The sequence below is a fragment of the Rhamphochromis longiceps genome, linkage group LG13 (assembly GCF_057381845.1).
Source record: "Rhamphochromis longiceps isolate RC_006_pf linkage group LG13, R_longiceps_female_GT1.1, whole genome shotgun sequence".
NCBI lineage: Eukaryota > Metazoa > Chordata > Actinopteri > Cichliformes > Cichlidae > Rhamphochromis > Rhamphochromis longiceps.
The window spans coordinates 32,255,012-32,280,849 of NC_140569.1; the positions used below are offsets into that span (position 1 = coordinate 32,255,012).

General features: G+C 39.6%; 1 protein-coding gene across 3 annotated transcripts in view; it reads right to left on the bottom strand.

Annotated features, from left to right (window-relative positions):
- birc6 (baculoviral IAP repeat containing 6) overlaps positions 1 to 25,838 on the bottom strand; it is a 128,504-nt gene that overhangs the window by 3,262 nt on the left and 99,404 nt on the right. For all 3 annotated transcript variants that reach the window (XM_085429023.1, XM_085429024.1, XM_085429022.1), the window contains exons 65-72: positions 23,197 to 23,419; positions 21,669 to 21,814; positions 18,797 to 18,907; positions 17,261 to 17,478; positions 14,522 to 14,683; positions 14,023 to 14,100; positions 10,614 to 10,802; positions 2,010 to 2,144 (exon numbers count right to left, since the gene is read on the bottom strand). In XM_085429023.1, the coding sequence (XP_085285149.1) occupies positions 2,010 to 2,144; positions 10,614 to 10,802; positions 14,023 to 14,100; positions 14,522 to 14,683; positions 17,261 to 17,478; positions 18,797 to 18,907; positions 21,669 to 21,814; positions 23,197 to 23,419 (1,262 nt within the window). The remainder of the gene's footprint in view (positions 1 to 2,009; positions 2,145 to 10,613; positions 10,803 to 14,022; positions 14,101 to 14,521; positions 14,684 to 17,260; positions 17,479 to 18,796; positions 18,908 to 21,668; positions 21,815 to 23,196; positions 23,420 to 25,838) is intronic.

Consider the following 25,838-nt stretch of genomic DNA (forward strand, 5'->3'; position numbering starts at 1 on the left):
CGGAGTGATACGTACTGTGCATCAACGTAATATTACCGTATTGTGTGTGTGTATAAGGACCATAAATGGCACCTGTAAGAGACGTGGTTATGAAGCGGATCTCAAACTCCAGGCTATCAGTCACACAGTAAAACTTGGGAACAGAGCAGCTGTAAAATCTGTCTGTCTTTGTTATTATGCTCAGCGTCTTTTAGTTTACATTTTGACTGCACAATTGTGAGCTCTTTGTTTAGCACAAAAACAACCTTGTTTTCTTTTATTTATGGAGCATTATTATTTAATGAATGCTCATAATTTAATTTTGAGTAATTTTTCATGTACATCTGTGCTGTATGTTAATAAAAGTGCCTGTGTGACATCTGGGACACAGCTTTGACTAAGAACTCTTTTTGTTCTTACTTTATGGCTTAAAAAAAATATCGAGATATATATCTTATATCGCCATCCAGCTAAAAAATATCGAGATATGAATTTTGGGTCATATCGCCCAGCCCTAGTAACAAGTACCCATGCTTTGTGTCACCACCTGTCCGTGACCTCAACAGAGTATAATCCCGGTTTAACAGTCATTATGGCAGAAAACAAGTTGCGAAGGAAAAATAGTAATTGTTACAGCAGTACAGGAAACAGTATTCAACAAAGGAGGAAGCCACAGCAATAGAGAAGGACAAATGAAGACAAAGAAATGTGAAAAAAGGAAACAAAAATGAGTGGAAATGCACAAAAAGCATGATCAATGACTGTAGTAAGGACTTTATTACTTTCGAATATCTTTTAAAATCTATTTCACTACAAAGAAGCTCTGACTTGTGTCCTCTCTGCAGCAGGGGCTAAGCTATAGAATCAACAAGTACATAAATGATAAGCAGCTCAAAACATATTTGTAACACTGCCCCTAAACAAAGCTTTAACATATAGATGTATCTGTAAATCTAAACAATACATAATGCCAATTCAATATCAGTCAGTTTTCAGATAACAGTGTATTAGTGTTGCTGTAACCTTTCTTTTCTTGCTATACTACAAAATAAAGGCAGAAAATGAAGCAGAACCTGTCATTTTCAGCCATGGAAGCTTCTTATTAAATAGAGCTCATTGTTATTTAGAGAAAGGACTTGTTATGTGCAGCTTCAGTTTGCGGGTGGGGGTTACAGTGTTACTTTGTGTGTGTTAGAAACTCCTGTTTGTCTCAAAAGGAAGTCAGGTGGGGACAGGAATTAGGCCGGCCGAGTCCCTGTCCCCTGCAGGTAGCTCACTGCTTATTAGTGCGACATGCAGGAGAGCGCTTACATGCACTGCTGCTGGCTAGCTAACTCTGTAAAGCTTCATATCTGAAACACAAGGCCTGGCATCATCCAACAGAGTGTGAAGTCAGTGTACAACAGCAAAAAAGTGGTCAAAAAAATCTGTAACCAGGATGTTTGTCAGTCTCTTATTATATCAGGATTCTCCTTCTGAATGTAAAGTCACAAAATCATACTGTTCCTTGATCGACCCTAGATTTCAGGGGAGCGCAAAAGGAAGTGTATATATGTGGCGGACATATCGTCATCATGATGTACGGAGAAACTCAAGCATACAATTGAAGTGAAAGTGAAGATCTTTATCATTTTAAACATTTTGAGGTTTGGGTGTTTATTAGCAGCAATTTCCTCACTGACATCATTACTGTTCTGCTGGATTATCATGTTCTGATAGGTCACTTGCCAAAGTTTGCAGTGTTAAAAGGTGAACTAAACCAAAGTGGATGAGACTAAATTCAGTAACTGACAGCAAAATTAAACAAATATTGTATTAAACGTCAACACACTTCAGGATTCACATAAAAAGAGCTGGCCATCCACAAATTAAAGAGCTGCTGCTCTTCCACTAGTCTGCATATCCAAGCGCCCTTGGGACACTTAAAGGCATGGAATAAAGTCTTGCATGGATGGATTATAGTAGAAACGATAGATGTTTTGAGTACCCAAAGTAGAAAAGAACTATGTAAGTACTGGCAATATCTTTACCTTTAAAGCAGCAGCATGATGGGACATGGTGCGGCCGACCCTCTTGTCGCTGCTGTACTGCTGGATGTCAGCGATCCACTCCTCACACTGAGACATGATCTCTGTTCTCTTCAGGTAGAAGTGTTTATGGATCACCTGCAAACACACAACAACACCATTTATTCAAAAGAGAATAAACTTTGTTATGAAACTGTCACTGGCTCTGCCGTGTATGTTTACAGAAACATTAAAAACATTTAGCACATTAAGAAATAAAAAACAAACAAACAAACAAACAGGACTCCAACCTACTGATAGCTACCCAGGTTCTAACACATAACTGAAACAACGCATTCCTCCACAAACGAGGCACACTCTAGTCTCAAGAGTCAGGCTGATATTATTTGTGCAACACTGCTTGATGTCAGCCATCTACACCCAAGTCTCTTGCTTCCCTGCCCCTACAGTCAACTTCCTAGCAACAGTCGCCATGGCTGTGCTATCAGTATGCAGGGAGTGCGGTGCTAGATGTGTCTGTAGCTGCTATTTGTTGCTATTGGAGGGAGGGGATGAGTTATCATGGTGGCTGCTGATTTGCTGTTTATTAGAAACAAAAAGCAGAACAGGCAGCAGAGGGGGTTTAGGGAATGCTTTAATCCATCTTTCCTTTCTACAACTCCCTCCTCTCCATCTCAATTCCATCTTTTCCGCTCAAATGGTATAACTTTAGTATTTCTTCTCTTATCTGTTTTAGGCAAACCAAATACCAAATATCAAGAATATTGTTGGAAAATGTATATATTCCATATAGATACAATTTCTAATAGTTTTCTAATCAAGTACTTTCTAATAGTACTTCACCCTATTTTTGATGCAGATAATGTACTTTGCCATAATTTAGTGATTCTTTTTAAAATTGTAAATTTAACATATGCTGTAATATTATACATCTACACAAGCATACTTCACAGGCATTCTCTTTGTCCTCAACAGACACACATCAATGTTTTAACATCCAACCCCATGTTAACTACACCTGACAACCTGCTGCTCCATAATTCAAGCATGTACTCTATAAATAGTAAGTCACAACACTGGACTCTCAAACATTCTTGTGCCAAAAATCAAATATTACCTATGCCATTAGAACTTTTACATTTACACAGCTCAACAAAATTGGTGGTAGGAGAGTGACGACAGTATTACCTCCAAAACCACAATATGCAGATTTTTACTGGTTTACTGGTTATGTGGTGAATGAGATGCTATCAATATGAACTCCATGCAAATAAACACCGCACAAGCTTTAAATATTCAAGACATTTGTAGATGGGAGATTATAGTTTTCTCACAAGGTCACAAAAAAACATTTCCCATTGAATATGTTCAAATGATTCTCACCCAGTGTTCACTGTCTTTATTGGCTAACTGACTAAAATGTCCAGAGTATGAGCTACTGTGATTCAGCCCCATGATAAGAAATATAATGTTCTTGGTAGAAGAAACCCTAAATTAATAGATTGTGCTGTCTCAGTCACTGATACTGGCAGCACAAACAACATTTTTTGGTAAGATAAGTATACTATTAGTACAAATACACCAACTGCTGGCAAGGAGGTCTACAGCACGCAGGCAACTTTCTCAACTAAGCAAATCAATTGTTTCCATAAAATCAAATGTAGAGAGAATTTTTCAGAGACTCTGGCTCAAGCAGTATTTGATTGACATGCTGAGCTCATATGGTAATCACAGCTTTAGAAGACATTTTCTGTGATGAGGAGGCAGCAGTGTTCAAAACAAGGCCAAGATGCTTGATACATGCAAGAAGCTGATGACAGGGCTGGAGAATAGTGGAGCTGTTTCTAGCTTAGTCAGAACAGCAAACGTGGATACAGTGAGGCAAAAAAGTATTTAGTCAGCCACCGATTGTGCAAGTTCCCCCACTTAAAATGATGACAGTGGTCAGTAATTTGCACCAGAGGTACACTTCAACTGTGAGAGACAGAATGTGAAAAAAAATCCATGAATCCACATGGTAGGATTTGTAAAGAATTTATTCGTAAATCAGGGTGGAAAATAAGTATTTGGTCAATAACAAAAATACAACTCAATACTTTGTAACATAACCTTTGTTGGCAATAACAGAGGTCAAACGTTTACTATAGGTCTTTACCAGGTTTGCACACACAGTAGCTGGTATTTTGGCCCATTCCTCCATGCAGATCTTCTCGAGAGCAGTGATGTTTTGGGGCTGTCGCCGAGCAACACGGACTTTCAACTCCCGCCACAGATTTTCTATGGGGTTGAGGTCTGGAGACTGGCTAGGCCACTCCAGGACTTTCAAATGCTTCTTACGGAGCCACTCCTTTGTTGCCCGGGCGGTGTGTTTTGGATCATTGTCATGTTGGAAGACCCAGCCTCGTTTCATCTTCAAAGTTCTCACTGATGGAAGGAGGTTTTGGCTCAAAATCTCACGATACATGGCCCCATTCATTCTGTCCTTAACACGGATCAGTCGTCCTGTCCCCTTGGCAGAAAAACAGCCCCATAGCATGATGTTTCCACCCCCATGCTTCACAGTAGGTATGGTGTTCTTGGGATGCAACTCAGTATTCTTCTTCCTCCAAACACGACGAGTTGAGTTTATACCAAAAAGTTCTACTTTGGTTTCATCTGACCACATGACATTCTCCCAATCCTCTGCTGTATCATCCATGTGCTCTCTGGCAAACTTCAGACGGGCCTGGACATGCACTGGCTTCAGCAGCGGAACACGTCTGGCACTGCGGGATTTGATTCCCTGCCGTTGTAGTGTGTTACTGATGGTGACCTTTGTTACTTTGGTCCCAGCTCTCTGCAGGTCATTCACCAGGTCCCCCCGTGTGGTTCTGGGATCTTTGCTCACCGTTCTCATGATCATTTTGACCCCACGGGATGAGATCTTGCGTGGAGCCCCAGATCGAGGGAGATTATCAGTGGTCTTGTATGTCTTCCATTTTCTGATGATTGCTCCCACAGTTGATTTTTTCACACCAAGCTGCTTGCCTATTGTAGATTCACTCTTCCCAGTCTGGTGCAGGTCTACAATACTTTTCCTGGTGTCCTTCGAAAGCTCTTTGGTCTTGGCCATGGCGGAGTTTGGAGTCTGACTGTTTGAGGCTGTGGACAGGTGTCTTTTATACAGATGATGAGTTCAAACAGGTGCCATTCATACAGGTAACGAGTGGGGGACAGAAAAGCTTCTTACAGAAGACGTTACAGGTCTGTGAGAGCCAGAGATTTTCCTTGTTTGAGGTGACCAAATACTTATTTTCCACCCTGATTTACGAATAAATTCTTTACAAATCCTACCATATGAATTCATGGATTTTTTTTTCACATTCTGTCTCTCACAGTTGAAGTGTACCTCTGGTGCAAATTACTGACCTCTGTCATCATTTTAAGTGGGGGAACTTGCACAATCGGTGGCTGACTAAATACTTTTCTGCCCCACTGTATGTAGCAATATGTAGGCTTCTGATGAATCTGTAGGGCAAACACCACAACACTTCACATGCATGTGAAATATATCGCTACTATTTAGACAAAAATAATGCAACAAGGAAGGTTTCCAGTAATTATATCTGTGCTCAACCATGAAGGCAGTTGATTGTGAGGATTCCTCTCATCCCACTCATCAAAGTGTCACCTTCCTATGTCAGGAATCTAGGTGCTGAAGGTTATCCTGTACGAGAAATGACATGTTGTACTTAGGCAAGTTAGAGACGCGACAGAATCTGTCTCAAGACAGATCAGCTGAGCTGCAGCTGAGACCACCGTGTCAGAATACACTACTGCATCTTCAGCACCAAAGAGGAGTTTTACAAGGTCGCTAGTCAATGACTGACACGAGTCTCGCTCTTCAATTCACATATGGTTGTCCTCTTTTCACATAAATGGACTCGACTCCCTGCTCAAATGAGCATTCCTCCCTGTTCAGAATGTGCACATCATCACTGAAACAATGACCACTGGCCTGTAAGGTGTAAACAGATTATGGTACGCTTGCGTGGTGAGGTAGCTCATCTGAGTTGTGCCACCTGCTTAGCCAGAGGTTGTTTGGTTCCTGCATGTTTAATTCACTATATTACTTTGTGCTGGAGCACCAGATCCTTGGGTTGGACTAAAGTTTGGTGATGTGTGCTTTAGGGTTTAAAAGCCACAGAGATGTGTTTTGAAGAGAAAAAAAAAAGACATCCCAATATTCCTGACACATAAGGGATCGCTAATAGTCTTGTTTAGGCAGTGGTTGTCGTTCTCCTGTCCTGGATTGCCTGGATTATTTTTAGGTATCGTCATAGCTGTGACAAAGGTGGAATAACAACCTTTACTCAGGGCTTTTTTGATAAGATATTCTTCTGTTAGCCTGGGGATAGTGTTAACTCTGTGTTGTAGCATTCTGATAAATCCCAGTTTGTGCTTCAATGCATGAGAGTCAAACCTCCAGTCAACCAGCTGGAACACTCTGTGTCAATGTCTGCCTCAGCTGAGGACATGAAGGTGCTAAAAGGCCAGTGGTGAGAAAAGCACATGGGAGTACCTCACCAAGCTTCATTAAATTTCCTTGCGCCTAACGTGTGTTATTGCTCAGCTGGGTGGCATTGTCAAGTCCTACTTATGTCTCCTCAATATCTTTTGCTCCAATACTCCATTTCACCTACTAGATGTCACAGATTCATTTTTTACATTTAATTTGAGCATTTACTTCTGTATAAAGGCCAGAGGGGTTTCTACTGTTTCGCCTTTAAATGTCACTAGAATACAAGCAACATTGATTGTGGATACATGCCAATTATGTCCTGCAACATAATTTCCTGATTTCCTGGGACTCTGTGAAGAACATGGAGAGGAAAGGCAGTTGGTCATAGTGATATACCTGTGCAGGAATGAAGAGGTCTAGGAACAAAAGGCAGAAGATTTTTTAAACCATACTGTTTAACAATTTTGGAGACTGAGAAGATACCTGTGGAATGGAGAAGAAGTATGATGATGCTGACTTTCAAGAATGAGGGTGATGTGCAGAGTTGTAGTAACTAGAATGATAAAATTGATGAGCCATACCAAGAAGGTATGGGAAAGAGTTGGTGAAGCTAGGTTGAGAAGATAAGTAACAACTGGTGAGCAAAAGTATGGCTTCATGCAGAGAACACGTTAAACATGGTATTTGAGAGTTTTGATGGAGAAGTACAGAGAAGGTGGAAGTAAACAGAATGTCAGAAGGGGTTGCACTGGGTCTGTGGAAAGAATGCCAAGAGAGGAACTTGGGGATTACATCAGAGATGGGTCTCCTCTTGTTTGCAGTGATGATAAATGAGGTCTGCCTGAGCAGAGTGTCTGTGGACAATTATGTTTGCAGATGACATTGTGATCTGTAGTGGACATAGGGAGCAAGTGCATGAGACCCTAGAGAGGAATGAAAGTCAGCAGAAACACAACAGAATACACTGTGAATAAGTGTCAGGGGTGATTTGTGACAGGAGGACAGACTGTAGTGAGACCTACATGGTCTATGGCTTAGAAACCGTGGCACTAACAAAAAGACAGGAGGCCAAGCTGGAGGTGGCAGAAGTGAAGAGCCTAAGATTTCCATCTGGAGTGACCAGGATGTACAAGATTAAAGATGAGCATATCAGAGGCATATCAGGTTGAGTGTGTTGGAGACAAAGCCAAGGGTGAGATTATAGTGATGGTTTGGACATGTATAGACGAGAGACAGTGGATATACTGGACAAAGGATGTAGAAGACAGAGCTGCGAGCAGGAAGAAAAGAGGAATGTATGGATTATTGTATTGTAGGAGGACATTCAGAGGGTTGATGTGACAGAGGATGTTGTCAGGGATAAAAATAAATAAACAAACAAACATAACAACAACAAAAAAACATCATTGATTTTATACAGTACAGTTTTCTAAAAGTCAAATCTTTGGGCATGTTTGCTGGATGACTGTGTACATAAGCATTTCCATAGTCATAAGTGTTACTTTATGTGAGTACAAGGTATTTTCTGTCTTTCTGGCCATTTGATTTAAAAAAAAAAAAAAGATGAGTACTGGGTACTGGTACAGCTCACCCAGTTGAGAAGACGACTCATTTACTAAAATGCCGGTGAAGGGTCCCACGTTGGTCTTTTTGGCATGTCTTCTACTCTCTTTCCTGTGCACTCTCAAACCGAAACATGTTTTTCTTGTAGCAGATGTATTCTATGGTAATGTTACTCAAATTGGGCTTGAACAACTTTTTCTAAATTAAAATTTCAATATGACAAAGAGTTTTGTAAACCTGCACTGAGTCTATTAACAATGTGAAACTTCAAACCAGGGTGATGCTGACTCCACCAGATATGCCACAGGTAATTAACATTAATTTAGCAAGTTAGTCAAACCAATCAGTGGTGGTTGTTATGCCTACTGCATACTGATTAGTGGTGTAATATTCATCTAGAGGGTCTGCCAGATTAAGCCATTACAATCCAAATAGCCTTAAGTGGTAGGATGGTAATAAAACCCTCCAACACTAAGCTTGTACTTAAAACCTACACTCTGAAGATGGAACACATCTTTTATGGAAGAAACATATGGAATAAACTACTTGGTTAGAAAGCTTTAGCTCATGCATGTTGTTAAGAAATGCCTGAAAATCTTCTTTTTATTGTTATAAATTCTAATGATAAAAGAAGAAGAAAGAACAACGTCAAAAGAATATTAGGCAATTGAAGCATATTGGAAACACCTGAATGAAAATGACAAGGAACATATGATGGATACAATCTCAATAGATCCAACTGATGGCAGTATAAATTATTTGAGATGTTGAATTTGAAGATTGTATTTCTGCCAGAGAAATGGCTAGTGTGTCCCAAAGCTTGCCACTTCTATACAATTTTTTGGCACCTGGCAAGTGTGACTTCACACACAGTGACACTCTTGACAGAGCAGAGGGCACAAGGGATGGATGGAATTGGTTTACTGTGTGGTATGTAATTTTTGTATGATGCATTAACAGGCAGAATGTGTGATTTCTCAACTCATACTGCTCAGGTTAATGGACCCGCCAAACGATGAATAAACACCAAGCCTCTGGTCTGTCCAATGATGTCCAATTATCCTGAACATTTACCAAAGGAGAGAAATGCATCTTTAAAGCTGAAAGCTCATTGCTAGCTCTAATCATTCTTACTAGAAGGGCATTCAGAGGATGTCCTTTTAACATCAACAACAAAATGTAATGTGTTCTCTCTTCATCATGCTCTGCCTCTCTAAACCATTTAGTGAAATTGGTCCAGGTATTTTTTTAAAAACAAATTCAACTGGAGACAATTTGGCTTTTACTCGAATGAAGAAATTCTGAATATGTTTAATGCATTTTTTGTATGAACTTCAACTTGAATATACAGGTCAGGGACATTTCTAACAGTTTTCATTCTTTATAAAGCAGAAAAAAAGCACAAACATCATTTCTGAATTTCTTATATTTCTTCTCCTGAGACGGGAAAATAAAACAGGATTCCAATCCTAACATTCTGAACAGATTGTTCATTATCAGTATCGTTATGTCCATCCCATTCATGACTAACATTTACTCCACATTTCCTCAAGCAAGAAATTTTTATGTTAGTAAAGTATAAGGTAAAATGTGTGGTCGCCTGCCATATATTTATTTAGATTTGTTCCATTTAGTCTGTTTTTCTCATGTAGTGTCATCATGATGATGGGATTTTTTTCCTTTTCTCCCTCTGTTCATTTCTCCCTTTCTCATTTTCATCTCTAAAGCACTCCTCTTCCTTCATTTTGCTTTCCTGACATTTCTGAATGAGCCTGCTTTGGATGAGCAGGTTGAAAGATTGTTATCCTCCCCTGCACTGTCTGTCTCACCACAGGCCATTTAAAACATTGCAAGGAAATCAAAAAACTGTGAGGGAGAGAGGGGGGAGGAGAGGCAGGCCCACCTCCAGATGCTGCGATCCACCAAGAAATTCTTGTGAAAGGAATTTATTTACTTATTTGTTTTTAAATGGCTCTTGGGGAAGAGAGGTTTTGTTTTCGGTTTTCAAATGTGATGCTGAGAGGCATGTAACCAATCTACTACGAGGATGAATCATCCAAAATGTTGTATTGACTACAGAAGTATAAAGGAAAAATAAGATTTAGTATAAAAATACATAATAATAAATAGAAGCACGAGATCAAAAAGTAAATTAAGCTGTCTGGGTTAAAGTAGTTGCTCAGTACATTGATGTGAATACCAGGGTTAATACTCAAACTGAGTCCAAGTCTACAAACGTTAAGGGGCCTGGGTCTGGGGAGAAATCTTTGGATCTGGTGTCAGCCAGCAGTTTTCACGTTATTCAATATTAGCGGCTAGAACTGGGTTCAGGGTAGAGTTAGGTTTTGAGAATTAGTTGTGATTTTTAGCTTGGTGTTAAAAACAAGAAAATATGACAACTGATCATCCAAACAACATCAAAGTCGACACTCACCTGGGTCCAGTTTTTGTGTTGTTTTCTACCAGAAGGATTTTTTTTTTTTTTTTTTTTTTTAAAGCAAATTGAAGAACAAGGTTTAAGTGTAAAAAACAATGGTCCCTACCTCTTTAAAGCATGGAGAAGGGTTGCGCATTTGCTCCAGCATGGCCCACTTGACAGTGGCCTGTCGGATGTTGCCGTCGTATTCCCGAGAGCTCTGGGTGCCACTGGGAGTTCCTCTAGATCGTTCATACCCTGGCTCATTGAAGTAAGGCTCAGCCACCAGGATAAGGGACTGCACTGACACTAGCACCTGGTTTGCAAATTAAAGGAAATATGGGAAAAATGGAAAATGTGATTCAGGATTTCAATTGCAGGCATTATTATTATTATTATTATTATTATTATCATCATCATCATCATCACCACCACCACAATAATAATAATAATAATAATAATAATAACAACAATAACAGTAATAATAGCTTAGTGCAGCTTCCAGATAAGCTAGGAAGAAAAAAAACCAAAAAACAAACAAACACATTTTAAGACTTACAACCAAGTTGGGTATAATCCTGATACACTGACAAAATGAGCCTGAAATCCCCTCAGTGTCCTCAACATATGAATTGATCTTGGCAATGGTGTACACTTAAGAGTCTGACAAAAGCAAGGGATGTTTTGGCCCCATAAAAATACAGCCTTCAATATATCTTTATTAACAGCTCCATTAATGCCTCGGCCTGTCTCAAGGAGACTAAGGACATCTTCCTGCATTGCTCTGTCTGTTCCAAGCCACTACATAACCAACAATGACGATGTTGTGATTGGAGGCCTGCCTGCTGGCCTGAGCCACTGTGGAGCTGGATGAACTTGAAAATGCTCCATCAAGTTGATACCAATGACCTTCAATTGATACAGTCTGCTCCTCTTAAACTAGGCTGCCTAATTTCAGAGCCAAAATCCACTCCAGATGATGACCACTTTATTCTAGCCAACTCCGGTCTCCTTTTTCAACATATTTTCCAATATTGATCACACATTATAATCAAAAGACATCATCCATTCATCGATTCATTCTCTTCCACTTATCTTTGTCTCAGTCAAATAATGATCTGAGGGATGTGTTAACATTTCATGTTTAGGGACATATGTATTTATCCATAGACAATGTAGCAGACTGAATTTAACACAAGAAATTACAAGAGTAAGATAATTATTTAGCTTGAAATAAACAAAATCTAGGCTTCAGCAAAGTCCAGACAACTGTACTGACACACACACTGTAATAACATGGGAATGGTTGGTGATATTAAAGTCCTGTTTGTGGCACATTAGTATATGTGAGGGGGCAAACTCCTCAAGATGGGTGGTGACCATGGTGGCCATTTAGAAGTCGGCCATCTTGGATCTTGGAGCGGATCGAAATTGTGTTGATATCTGGTGAACGCAGTAACCGGGTCATTGCAGCAGATTTCAATGCAAGACACCCTACGAGACCATCCATCTCCCACGATCCCTCCAAGACTGTTGGAACAACAAAAGTGATGGTTTGGTGTGGGTCCATTCTTCATCAATGGAAACCTCAAGGCCACTGGATATTTGAAATCGCTACATGATGATGTGTTTCCCTCTTTATGCACTGAAGCTGGCACGTTCCCTGAGTTTTTCCAGCAAGATGGTGCACCACCACATTATGGGTGCCAGGTCCGAGCATTCCTAGATGAACAGTTTCCTGGAAAGTGGATTGGTCGTCGTGGGCCAGTTGAATGGCCCCCAAGGTCTCCCGATCTGACCCCTTTAGACTTTTATCTTTGGGGTCATCTGAAGGCAATTGTCTATGGTGTGAAGATACGAGATGTGCAGCACCTGAAACTACAGATACTGGATGCCTGTGCTGGCATTTCTCCTGCGGTGTTGCTATCAGTGTGTGATGAGTGGGAGAAGAGGGTTGCATTGACAATCCAACACAATGGGCAGCACATTGAACACATTTTATGAGTGGTCAGAAACTTGTAAATAACTCATGAAAGAATAAAGTTACATTGAAACCAAGCACACCATTGTTTTTCTTGTGACATTACCAATAAGTTTGATGTGTCACATGGCCCTCTTCCTATTGAAAAAAAAGGTTGTATCCAAGATGGCCGACTTCTAAATGGCCACCATGGTCACCACCCATCTTGAGGAGTTTGCCCCCTGACATATACTAATGTGCCACAAACAGGACTTTAATATCACCAACCATTCCCATTTTATCACGGTGCATCCATATAAATGGCCCACCCTGTACAATGAGATTCAAGTCCAAATACGTTTTTCCTAAATAGAAACTAATGGTTCCAATTGAGAAATATTAATTTTATACATTTTGGGACATCAATGGCAAACAATATACAGTTAAAGAAAAGTGAAAAATGTTTAATGATACATCACTAGGAGGGCTAATAATAACTATGCTAGGTTTGAGACTTAAAATAAGTCTTTATGTGGATTACTCATCATTGTATTTTCTTGAATAACAGCTTTAAAACACACTTTGTTTCAATACAGATCCTTTAGGATATAACATTTCTGGGCCAAATCTTGCAAAGGTACCTGGCCTGGGCTACTTGATCATAAATCAACAAAATAGTGTGTATGTGTATTTTCACAGTTTATATGGAGCCCATATATAGTCGTATGTATACATGACCCCCTGTAAAACCCCCTGAGCACATACTTTTTTGTTTTTGTTTCTTGCGGTAATCACACTGTTCTTAGTTGCTAAAGTTCAGCTTGTGGAACACTGCTGCGCCTGTCAATGCCAGTTCTCTCAGAGAGACCAGTAAAAGGGCATTGGATGACACCACTGGCAGGAAAATTTTCAATAATCAGTTTGGTACCATACCATTTTAATTTTCAGATTTATTACTGCTCTATGAACTTTATGCTGAAAGAGGAGTACTGGAAACAATACTGTCACTGGTATATGCACACACATGAAAGAAACACCAGTAAATTCTTCTAGCAAGCAAACACATCAAGAAATAAAGACATGCAGACCATCAACCTTTATTACTAATCCTATTTCAAAATGAATGATATCGAATTTTCAGTTCATCTACATCTGATTTTAGAGAGGCATCTTTATGTCTACATCCAAAGAAAGGTTTAACGAAAAGGGGAAAAAAAGAAATAAAATTAAAATTAGAAACATTTCAGATTAAGAGTCTACAAAATCAAGTCTAATGACAGATGGCATCTTGGGCATACATGTCAACTGATTGCAACTTCCAGATGAGTGATGTGTGTAAGCAGGCATAACCCAGAGGCTGAAATGATAGTGGTTTGTGTTTGGTTTATCAACACCCACACAGTCATAAAGAAAAATAATAACAGAACTTTAAAAAGAATCCTTCATGGTAGCTGTCAGAACCCCAGGGCCATTAATACAAGGTTCCTAATAAACTATAGCCTATGACACAAAGACTGAGACAGAAGCCTGCTGATCCATTGATACAGGTGATTGTTATGATGGAAAACCATCTTACCTGTAAAAAGCTTGAGGTCTGTGGGTTCCATTTCTCTTCTGGTCTCCCGTGCCATGTGTTGAGGATACTTAAACAAACCTGATTAATAAAAGACAAACAAAACATTATGTGCCAAAATCCATGTGTATTACCAATGTTAAACATACAATATTTAAGTCCAGTAGATTTTTGTTACCCCTCTCTCAGACTTAATATGGGATGTGGGCAAATTGTCTGATCTATAGAGTGGTTCAGATATTCATTGAAGCTTGTTTCAGTGAACAAACACACACACACACACACACACACACACACACACACACACACACACACACACACACACACACACACACACACACACACACACACACACACAGCAAAGTGCTCAACCATCTAATCAGATTATCTGCACAGCTTGTTTCTTCTACTTACAGTACCAAAATTCTGAGAATTCAGTGAATTGGTTGGCAGATTTTGCAATTAATACACATTTTAAAAAGAAGAAAAAAAATACATTTACTTTGCCATCATTGTAGAGGTTTGGGTTAAAGCGCACACTGTGTCCGCCAGTGGTCTCCAGATTGACCAGAGGTGGTGAGTTGGGATAGTCTTGGGGAAAATAAACATCAAATTCGAAACAGCCATTGGCATATGGTGTGTCAGCTGGACCAGTGATGAGAACCTATGAAAACAAACAAAAGGGAAAGCTTAAATATAAACAAAGATTAGTTATCAGCTTAGTCATTATCACGCTGAAAGAGGGTTAATTGGAGAAAGGTGAATGTACTGATAACAGTAAATTTAGATTTTAACAAAAGTGCAAATGGCAAAAGTTTTAATGGAGAAATGGCGCAGACACAGCTAATGCTGTTTCACAGCTGCAACAAAGTAATTACAAACAGGCCAAAGGGTAAAATTAGAGGAGAATTCTAACTACAGTACTCACTGCTGAGCATTTGTGGCAAAATCTGATTTATTTCCTAAATATAACAAACATAAATATAATGTCTAATTGATATTGAGTAGACTTGCTGTTTAACTAGAGTTGCTTCACACAGCACAGTTCATAAACACAGACGAGGGCAGGGACATTGACTGCCCAATAAATGAACAACCCTGCCTTCATGTTTAAAGCTCTCTTTACCACAACAACAAGGATATTGGCTGATAACACTGACAAACAACGGGGACAACTAAGCAGTCACTATGCAATATACTGTGCCATAGACCATTTGGCTGCTACATCTCATTAATGAGTATATTTCATTGCTAGCTTGCCTGCACTCAGTGGATCTGCGTTCGACTACTCCGCCTAGGCTGCACTGTCGAGCACAGATCCACTGAGCGCTCAACACAGACAGCATCGTCAGAAGGAAAGTTGATAAAATAAATTGAAACATTTGTATTGTTCGATACATATGCGTACCGAACCGAAAGCACTGTATCAATCGGTTCAATATCGATACGAATATCGTTGCACCCCTAATATATGCATGCACACACACACACACACACACACACACACACACACACACACACACACACACACACACACACACTCTTTTTCACCAATTTTGTTTTATTCTGATTTCTTACTGTGCAATTTCTGTCAGTGTTCTGCTACTGGAAACTGAATTTCCCAGAGAAACCTACCCGAGGGATTAATAAAGTTCTATCTAAACAACATCACTGGCAAAAAGCAATGACATGACTCCCAGACCACTGAATCTTTTTCCCTTGTCTAAAGTTCACAAATTAAGTCCAAAAGTTTACAAACAGAATCGGCAACCAAGGGCACCTCTAGCAGTCTAAAACCCACTGGGTTAACGTCCTACTTAATACTGGCTACTTGAACAACACAAGTCACTACAGTAGTACGTATAGGGACCAAATAGTCTACAACAATGGGCCAGATAAAAGATTTAAATATTCTATTGAAATCAAGGACTTCAGAACAACTTTGGGTTCAATGACCTCAAGTCATCTTAGGAATGAATTTTCAACCTTGGCACATCTTTCTTTTATGAGTTTCTATCATTCCTCTTGGAAAATTATTCAACCTCACTATCAAGTGCTTGAATTAATGCCTCAATTAAAGGTAGGTGTATGGTGCTGCTGGACCAAGTCTGGACTAAGAACTTCTAAATACCTCTAGTGAACATATCTATGCAGGTGCATTGCATAAGATATTCTATTCACATACTGAAGTGCTCACTGAATTTATATCGGGCATATTCTAGTCCTAAGTAAGGTAGACGTGTTTTCCTTTCATAATGCGAACATCCTGACCCTTGTGCAAACGACCACATTGGTCTTGAGTAGTGTTAGGGGTTTTGTAACACTGAGATTACGTAGCAGCTACACTAAGATTTCTGGAGGGCACTGGGTGCCACTCATGCATTAAGGTTATTTTGACATGAACATTCAGGCACATCACTTTCATTGCACTTTCCACCAAAGTCAAGTAAATCTGGTGTGGAAGCATTTTGAGACTGAAACTGACTGTGCCACCTGGAGAGTGCTGAATAAATGCAGTTGGCTGTTTGGTTATTAATTTAAGGATGTGGGGTGAGCTACTAGGATGTACTGACCCCTCACAGATCTTGATGTTTCCACCTCATCAGCCACTGTCCCTCTCTGCTCATGCTATTCCTTGGGCCATGCTATTATAGGGGGAAGTTAATTTTGGTAAATTCTGAACATGTTTGCATAACAGGGGCGTTAACTGAGGTCAAAGATATTTTCTTACTTCAGTTTGTGATTACAGATAAGAATATACATCCATCCATTGCATTTCTTGACTAATCAATGTCAATGTTGCACTGTTGTGTGCAGTGTTTTAATCATATGTCAGCTTTGTTGTTAGTATGCTGCGTCTTTATTTGGAATATTTTCCTGCCAAAATGGAGCTAAACAGATGAGAATTTTGACATTTAGCAAAGGAGACTTTGCCATTAATCAACTTGCGGTGTAAGAGCCATTTATCAAATGTCACTAGGGGAATGACTAAGAGCTGCTGATGACAACTCATATGGCAGGAGCACCACAGAAAAACAGCACACAAAAATCCTGGGAGTGTTGATTCACTCACCCACTTCTCACACGAGTGGATTCTACTAAACCCAGAGTGCATTCTCAATCAAAACAGTTACTACAACACACAATGTATCCTCTGTATTCTTATCATGCAGTGTGAAGTCATCGTAGCCTGCTATAAATCTGTAGCCCTAAGCCTAAAATAGCGGATAAGCTCTATTACCTTCATGATATCCAGCCTCTCCTCATCGCAACGGACAAAGACACTCGAAGAAGCAGACAGAGGCAGAGAGGTGGACAGAGTGACAGCCTCTTGGGCAAGGCGGCGAGATCTGGCTGCGCTGTTTGTATCACTGGCGTTCTTCACCTGAGACATGTAGTGGTAGTTCACCTTGAACATCAGCTTTCCATCCTCATCTTCTGATACCATTTCAAAGGTGTCTGGACAGAGAACAGACACACAGGTCAGGATAAGTTCAGCGCATTACTGTGCTCAACCCAATTATAAACACAAGTGAAAATGGAGTTTTTTTCTTTTATAAGCCATATTCAAACAGATAAAATGCGATCTAAATTCACGGTAATAATTAAAGCAATAAAGGGAGATGAAATACTGTTTGTGGTCGTGGTATGTTACCCGTTACAGGAAGATCGACCTGCTGTTCTGAGTTTATGAACCTCATACTCCATTCCAGAATTAATCAGATCTTTTATATTCATTTTTATTCACTTACATATACAACACACACACACACACACACACACACACACACACACACACACACACACACACACACACACACACACACACACACACACCGAAAGATGGACACTATAGAACCATGACAAAAAAAGATAAATAAATAAAATAAAATGGACACAGCAGCCCTGCTAGCACTAAAAACTCTGGACTCTTCCAGAGAAAAGGCTAATGAATTCTGTGTGTCCCAGGTTAGCTCACTGTCAGCATACTTGTAACAAGTACTTGTAACAAGTCTCATAGCGAATATATTTATTATTTTTTTTAAGATCTCAGATCCAACTGATCTGACATCGATGTTTGTGCTTTATGGCCAGGAATGTGAACTTCTTGTGAATAAACTGGTAATAACAGGGATTAGTAACAAAACAAAATTTAAAAGAAAAACTGTTTTTTAGTTAAATGCTAAAATGACACATACTGCACACAATTTTTATTAACATCCTTATGCAACAAGTCTCTTGTACCTTCATTGAATTTATTTTTAACTCCCGATCTGACTGTACTTTTTTACCACAAAAAACAAAAGTGTGTAAGTTACTGAACAAGTGCAATATCTTTTATAGCTAAAATGCTACAAAAAAAGCTCAGATATTGCTGTATATTGTTTAAACAATATACAGCTTGAGTCATAACGTGAGAAACATTCAGATGAAACAGCCACCCTGTCTTGAGTTGTCTATTTCTATGCTGTCTGCATACCCAAACACTGTTTACAGTCAAGTCACTTACAATGACCTCAGACATCAACCTGCTTACAAAATCAATTGCAAGACAGCAAAAACAGTGTAATTAATCATGACATGGCTGAGTGGAGAGTGATGGACAAGACAAAAGAGATCAGCTGGATGGGAAAGTAGCCTGATTCTGCTTCCCTTTCAGAATACTGGTGTGAAGACATTAGTAAGCATGTCAGACATGAGATAGAACAAGAAGATTTATAGCAGAATGGTGCATCACTTTTTGTGTGTATATATTTACTGATTGATAGAAACTCACCAAACTGTAGTTTTTTCATGGCAGCTACATATTTTTCCTCCAGAGATCGGAGTACGGACAGGGGCTTCGGCCGGCTTGACACCTTCCTTGAAGACTCCACTAGTTTCTTCTCTGGTAAAGAAAAGGTTGAGAGTAGGGAGCAAAAATATCAAAGCCCAGAATAAGGAAAAAGACCTAGGAATGTGTGTGTTTTATGTTTAGGTGTTTCTCACTGTGCTCATCTTTACCAAAACCTCCCACATGCCCAACAGGTTTGTTATATACTGAGAGTTAATAATAAAAGTCAACTCTACCTCTCACTTATCACATCTGGTTTCAAAACACCAAGACGACAATGACAAATACTCAGCTAGAGGCTTCAAAATGGGATTTCAGAAACCAATGCAACTAAATCCATTTGGTGCACAGTTTGTGTGTGTCTGACCAATGTAGCCAGGACCACTGAACAAAGGGATATTTTCTGTGCATCTAAGAGTCCCTTTAGAAATGAAGTGTCCTTTAACTCAAATGAAGACTGAGGAAGTGCAATATAAATTATGTCCTGCTACATTCACAAATGGAAATTGATGAGGTACAAACTAAAACCAATACATTCAAACATAAAGGTTCTGTAATAAATTCTTGCTTCATTAAGGTTCTAGTCAATATTCAGTTTTAGTTTGAAGTGTTAAGTCAATTCAGTTTGGAGGCTTCAATTTTAGATGTCACTGACCTACATTGCATTATATACAGTTATTCAGCCTTGTTTATTTAATTCAAGGCGCTATAAAGGGATGAGTTATTTCTAAGACTTTTGGATAAATACTGAATTTCAATCAGCATACATTACGTCTATTAGTGTTACATTTAGTAACTGTATTTTCTGAGATTAATGCATAATAATACTGTCTTCACCTAGCTACCAAGACATAAGCAACAAGGCAATTAAATAGTATTGTGACAAAATATTTTACAATTCAGCGGCAGGCTCATAGTTGCTGGCCCACTGAGGTGATCTCAGCAGCTTTCACAAACACAGGAAAAATGATAGAAGTGATAAAACTTACGAGAAAAACAAGAATGGGTCAAAGGCTATGCTCTCCATTTCCACTGCTGAGATTAAGTGTAAAAAGGAAATAGTGGCAACAGCAGCAATATAATTACAATATAAGACTCAAATTTTTTTTGTCTGCCTACTCTATAGAGCAAAGGCACAGCTAATTGTCCTGGAAGATTTCAAAGGCGAAGACCAACTTAATGGATGAATATGCAGATCTTTTACAGAATGTAAAAGATAATCTAGACAACCTATTCCACAGAAAATGTTGCCCTCTTACTTAAAAGATCTATGATTGGCCAATGTTTTCTGTGGAATAGATTATCTAAAGCTTTAAAATAGAACCTAGAATTCAGGGTTTCTGCAGGTGTGCTAACAGACATGAACCCTATAATTGCAATATGCTCAAAAGTACTCTACTCCTCCACCATTAAATCAAATTCACAGTTTTTTCCTGCTCTCAAGCACATCAACAAGTCATCAATTGCGAGACAATTATTTACAAGCTCAAGAAAGAATATTATACAATTTTTCCATAAGGATATGTTTAACAAACAGAACTGCAATTGAATCTTGGAGGAATACAAACTGTAGAGAGCAGTGGCTGATATCATTATCTGGCCTGTTCAGATAACTGAACACTTCAAAGGGACTTTTTCTCTTCTCAGTCAATATAATCAAAACAGAGGAGGATGGTAACTCATGTCAGAGACATTTCTTAAAGCCTCTACACTAATTAAAAGATTATTCATGTATTGTGCACTAATGCTGCAAAGCTATACACTGGACAACTCTGCATAACTGGTAATCATAGAGCCCTTTGCTATATGGATTTCTTTACATGAAATGACAGAACATTAATCTTTATCTATAGCCCCCTACCTCACATGCACACTTCCATCAAGTCTAATAGCCAGCTCCCCACCTAAGTGCTCAGTTAGATGACCAATTTATGTAGACAGAGCATAAAAACTTAATGCAGGGAGTAGCAAGAAATGGATGGGTGGGAGAAACCTAATATTGTCTGTGTCATGCTTCATCATGACACAGACATTTTACTGATGGCACTGCTACCTTAAGATGGCTAATGACTTGTCTCTCTTTATTTTTCGATGTCTTATACATGTTAGGTCATATGTACTTTGGCCTTTTCTATTCTTCAGTCTGAATCTTGTGTTACAATTTTAACTGACTGTTTATCTTTGTAGGGCTCATACGACATTTCAGAACCCACCTTGGAGGAGGGAGAAAAAAAAAACCCAAAACAAAACATAGGCCAAGGAATGTGGCGCAAATTTAAACAAGACATCAGAACAAATTTCCCACGTGTGGGACTAATAAAGGTTATCTTATCTTATCTTAGTAGCATATAGTCCATCATCCACCACAAAAGCTACAGGGTAACATTAGAAGCAGATTTAGATAACAGTGAATGTGACCTGCAGTTTCAGACAGTTTGGTCAAGTTCAAATTTTCAATAACAGTCCAATGGTGTCCTTGATTGAAATTAAATTGTTGGGCTGCAGTCAGTCATTTAGACTTTGATAAGCTAAAGACAATAGATCTGGCACCTGCTAAAATCATTCAGCTCAAGTTGTGACACGGGAAATTTGGAGGGAGGGAGGGGCGTCTCAGAGCTTCACATTTTTTAAAAAATATTTGATTTCCAAACTTGTTTTTATACAAATCTGGGTATGTGGTGTGTTCACTTAAATGTACTGAACAGTGTGACCTGAGAGCCTTCAGATTTAGAGCAAACAGTGCAGAGAATGAGAACTCGGCAAACACAGTTGTTTTTTAGGTAATAAAGCCTCATGTTAGGCTGTGTATACATACCCTGGTTGGCCTGCCGTAGGTTTGTAGTAGCAGCGTAGACTATCTCAGCTGTCCTCTGGATGTCAGGCACCAGCAGAGTCAAACCCTCGGGCTCTGGGTCTGAGCTCTCTGATTTTGCCACACCTTTACTTTTATCTTTCTTTGACCTGGAACACACACAGATTGTGCTGTTTAATAACTTGTTTTTTTTTTTTAGAAATTTTTCTGAAACAAAAGATGATTATATGGATGCAGGTTTTATTGCTATAAATTATTATTATTGTTATTATTATTAAGATCTGTTGCCTGTTATTTAAATTATCCACTTCTCTGGGAATATAACCACGTCAGTAATCTAGATAACAATCCCCATCCCCAGTTTACACATTTTTACCCTGAAAGAAAATAAAATTGCTATATAAGATAACAATGTGTTTGTGTGGTGCTTCTCTTCCATGGCCACTCTTAGAACTTTGCTCTGCACATTTTAAAACAGTATTTTACATTCTGCCAAATATATGGGCTCAACAGCTGCTTTCATCAACCCAGAATTGTGACTTAAAAATGAAGACAAGTCCCTAGGAAACACAGCTGACAGTTCAAGTGATCACTCTCAGTGCCTGGGTATTTTTCTTCAGTTTTTAAAAAAAAATAAAATTAAAGTCCCTATTTTGTGTGTGGACCTGGAATGTGAGTACTGTGCTTGTATAATGTCCTATGGCCATCAAAATGATGCTCCACACAAGAAAGGCAACGCAATGCAATAAAGGTCTGTCATTTTAAATGACATCTGTCCCTTAGGTTATATCACAGACATTCCCATTACACCTGACATGGATTCTAAACTCCTGTGGCTCAAAATCTTACCTGCACCAACCACTATATGCCTTCAATAAGCTATCTTGCTCTCACTAACCTGTTATGAACTACAAGGTTTGCTGCCCCTTGGTATGTTAAATAAACTATGCTGGCAGCATGACAGCTACTGCAACATTCATGGCAGGCATTTTCTAAAAATACCTTCAAATGCATCATTCATAACAAGGCACTGTGACATGTATGTACACAGTGTGTGTGTGTGTGTGTGTGTGTCAATCTCACTACAGTATGTTGTCAAAAAGCTTACAGCAGCAGTGGTTGAGCTGAGCGTGCTGGATATAATAAAAAATGCACATACATTTTTTTTTTTTTTACAGAGCACAGGCAGTGTCCCTTTTGGGGTACATTTTAATGGTAAGTGTGAATACAGCTTGAGAGATAAAGAGCCCATCTTCAGCAGTATTGTTTGTTAATGATAATGAAGAACTGGGATAGTAAGGTCTTGGCTACATCCAATATTCAACTTAAATTTGTGGTGACATAAAGGATCTGATTTTTGTAATCTAAAATGCAATGAAAAAAAAGAAAAAAGAAAACAAAACAAATAAACAAAACAAGCCCATAAATGGTTTAAATAATTGAGATCACTTAAAAATTTAAAACCTTAAACTCATTAAAGCTTTCTCTTAAGGTGAAAAGAGTTATTCCCACTTGATTTTATTTGTGTCACCTGAGGCGATTGGTGTATGTGTCAACGCATGTTTTCATCTTTGCCAGCAGCATCCCAACAGAGGTTTGGCCCTCAGCATGCTCTTCGTCCTCTTCTTCCTCATCCTGGCCTGGGTCTCCAGTCAGAGGCAGCAGCAGAGGAACCAGTGCCGTGCAGGTAGAAATGGCCCTCAGCAGCTCCAGTAGTGCTCGATAGAGGGGGACGTGGCGTGCCATATCTAGAACTGTAGAGACAACGTGGATACAGCGTTACATGTTTGCTGGTAGATATAACCTAATCTAGGGTCACCATTCCCAACATCATGGTCCAGAAAACTGATTGCTGTGAAGTTGCTCACCATCTGTTCAGTGCTGCCACTATTGACATGATTCAATATTTCAGCAGAACCTATGAACAAAGTAGTGGAGTCCTTTCTGCAGCTTCCAGACACTTGTGAAGGCAAACTAATGACTAAAGACTTCTGCCCTGTAGCCTAAAGGAGATGGAGGTTTTCCAACAACATAACAAAGACTTGCATTACACTTTGTTTTGTATAACAATTTAAAAAAAAAAAAAGTAGAATTTCACAAGAAGGCAGCACGGTGGTTAGCACTGTTGCCGCACAGCAAGAAGGTCCTGAGTTCAATTCCACCATCAGGCCGGGGTCTTTCTGTGTGGAGTTTGCATGTTCTCCCCGTGTTTGCGTGGATTCTCCCTGGGTACTCCGGCTTCCTCCCACAGTCCAAAGGAACTCTAAACTGCCCATAGGTGTGGATGTGGGTGTGAACGTGAGCGCGAATGGTTATCTCTGTCTATGTGTTCACGCTGCGACAGACTGGTGACCTGTCCAGGGTGTACCCCCCTCTCGCCCTAAGATAGCTGATAAAGGCTCCAGCCCCCCGCAACCCTGAAAAGGATAAGCACAAGTGGATGGATGGATGTAGAATCTGGTTTAGCTGTCAGGGCCTCTTCTAGCTCAGCTTAGTAAGCCATTACCATGGAGATGTTGTGGGCTCTTACCGACAGAGCTGCTTGCCTTGTAGCACTTATCCATAAGGCTAGACTAAAAACGGTCTGTCTTGGAGGGGAGGGATGGAGCCGATGAGGGTAGAGACATCTTCGGGTGAAGATGGCTTACTACCATTGGCTCCACTTGCGGCATCTGGCGGAGGCTGACTGACTCCATCCCCCTTACAATCCAGCAGGGAGCTCCCCACGATGGGGTGTTTTCTCACTGTATGGCTTTGCTTTCCACGTCACCGCTATCTCATTGAGTAGCTCGGGGAAAACAGGCAACATATACTTCCCTGGGTTTTTTTTTTGCATTTGGCAATTTCTTACCATCAAAACAAGATTTTACAACCCCAGTTTGCACAGCGGGCCACAGATTGTAGACCCTCACATTTTCGGACTTGTACATTTTCCTGCACGTCGGCATCCAGGGGAGACGGCGGTGACAATTTTTCAACCTCGCTGGTAGCTGAGGGCTTTGCAGCTCAGCGGCCACACAAACCCAGAGACCTCATGGAGCCGCAACCCACAGTGCTCAAGATCAAGCTGCAGTCCACACCACTGCGTAGTGCCAGAAAACATAAAGGCCTCTATCAGAGCCCAAAACACCCTGAAGAATGTCTTCGGTAAGAATATATGTACGACCATAAATAACAGTGAACTTGCCTAGATGCTTAGCTACTTAACAAAAAAGCTCTTTCGCCCAGTGTGAAGTCAGTCTTGTAGTTTTATTTCAAGATGTTTGAGGATATTCCAGTCTGGCTACAAGGAGCACAGTGTTTGACAATGTCTCTTTTTCAAGGTTTGGCTGCCTTCGGTAAAAGTCTGATGACAAGTAGCCACAGGAATGGAGAAAGGGATTCCGAAAGTGTTTGAAAGAGGTCGCTTGTTTTTTTGTTTTGTTTGTTTAGAAAATAAACTATTTGGCAAATGTGATTTATGACTCAGTGTTGGGCTCATTTTCAGTTATTGTTTGCATGAAGCAGCACCTTACAGAAGCCATCGAATACAAGGGTCTGTTGAGACAGTGTCAGCCTCCGCTCTTGTTTGTGGCTCCCAGACTGTTTTACATTTATATTGAAATTTCCAAGTCCTTTCTGTTCTACTCCTAGCATCTGCACAACACTGAGCTTTAATCCTTTAACCACTGTCTGTGGATGACACCTTGCAAGAAATCTCAATCCCCTTTTGATACATCTATGTAATTACTGGGGGCAATCGAATCCGAATTCCTCCTATGAATTGTCAATGTCCGGTTGTTTTCTCCAACCTTAAAAGGAAGAGGAAACCAATTTAAGCAGGCTCTACTGAATGGGGGGAAAAAAAAGAATATTCGAGCATCTTTTAAGCACATAAGCAAAACACAAGATTAAAATCAGACAGTTTCAGAAGGAACATAGGCAGTTAGTTTTAAAATTTTTACTGCTTTAAAGACACAGCAAAAACCTCTGTTTGAGCAAATCACATAATTTGTTTTGACACTTTCTATAAGCAAAAGTAATATTTCTATCCTTTTTTAACATGGCAAATTGTAAATAGACTGGTTCTTATACAGGGAGTGCAGAATTATTAGGCAAGTTGTATTTTTGAGGAATAATGTTATTATTCCTCAAAAATTCCTGACAGTGCGCCCCAGGGTGGCTGTGGCTACA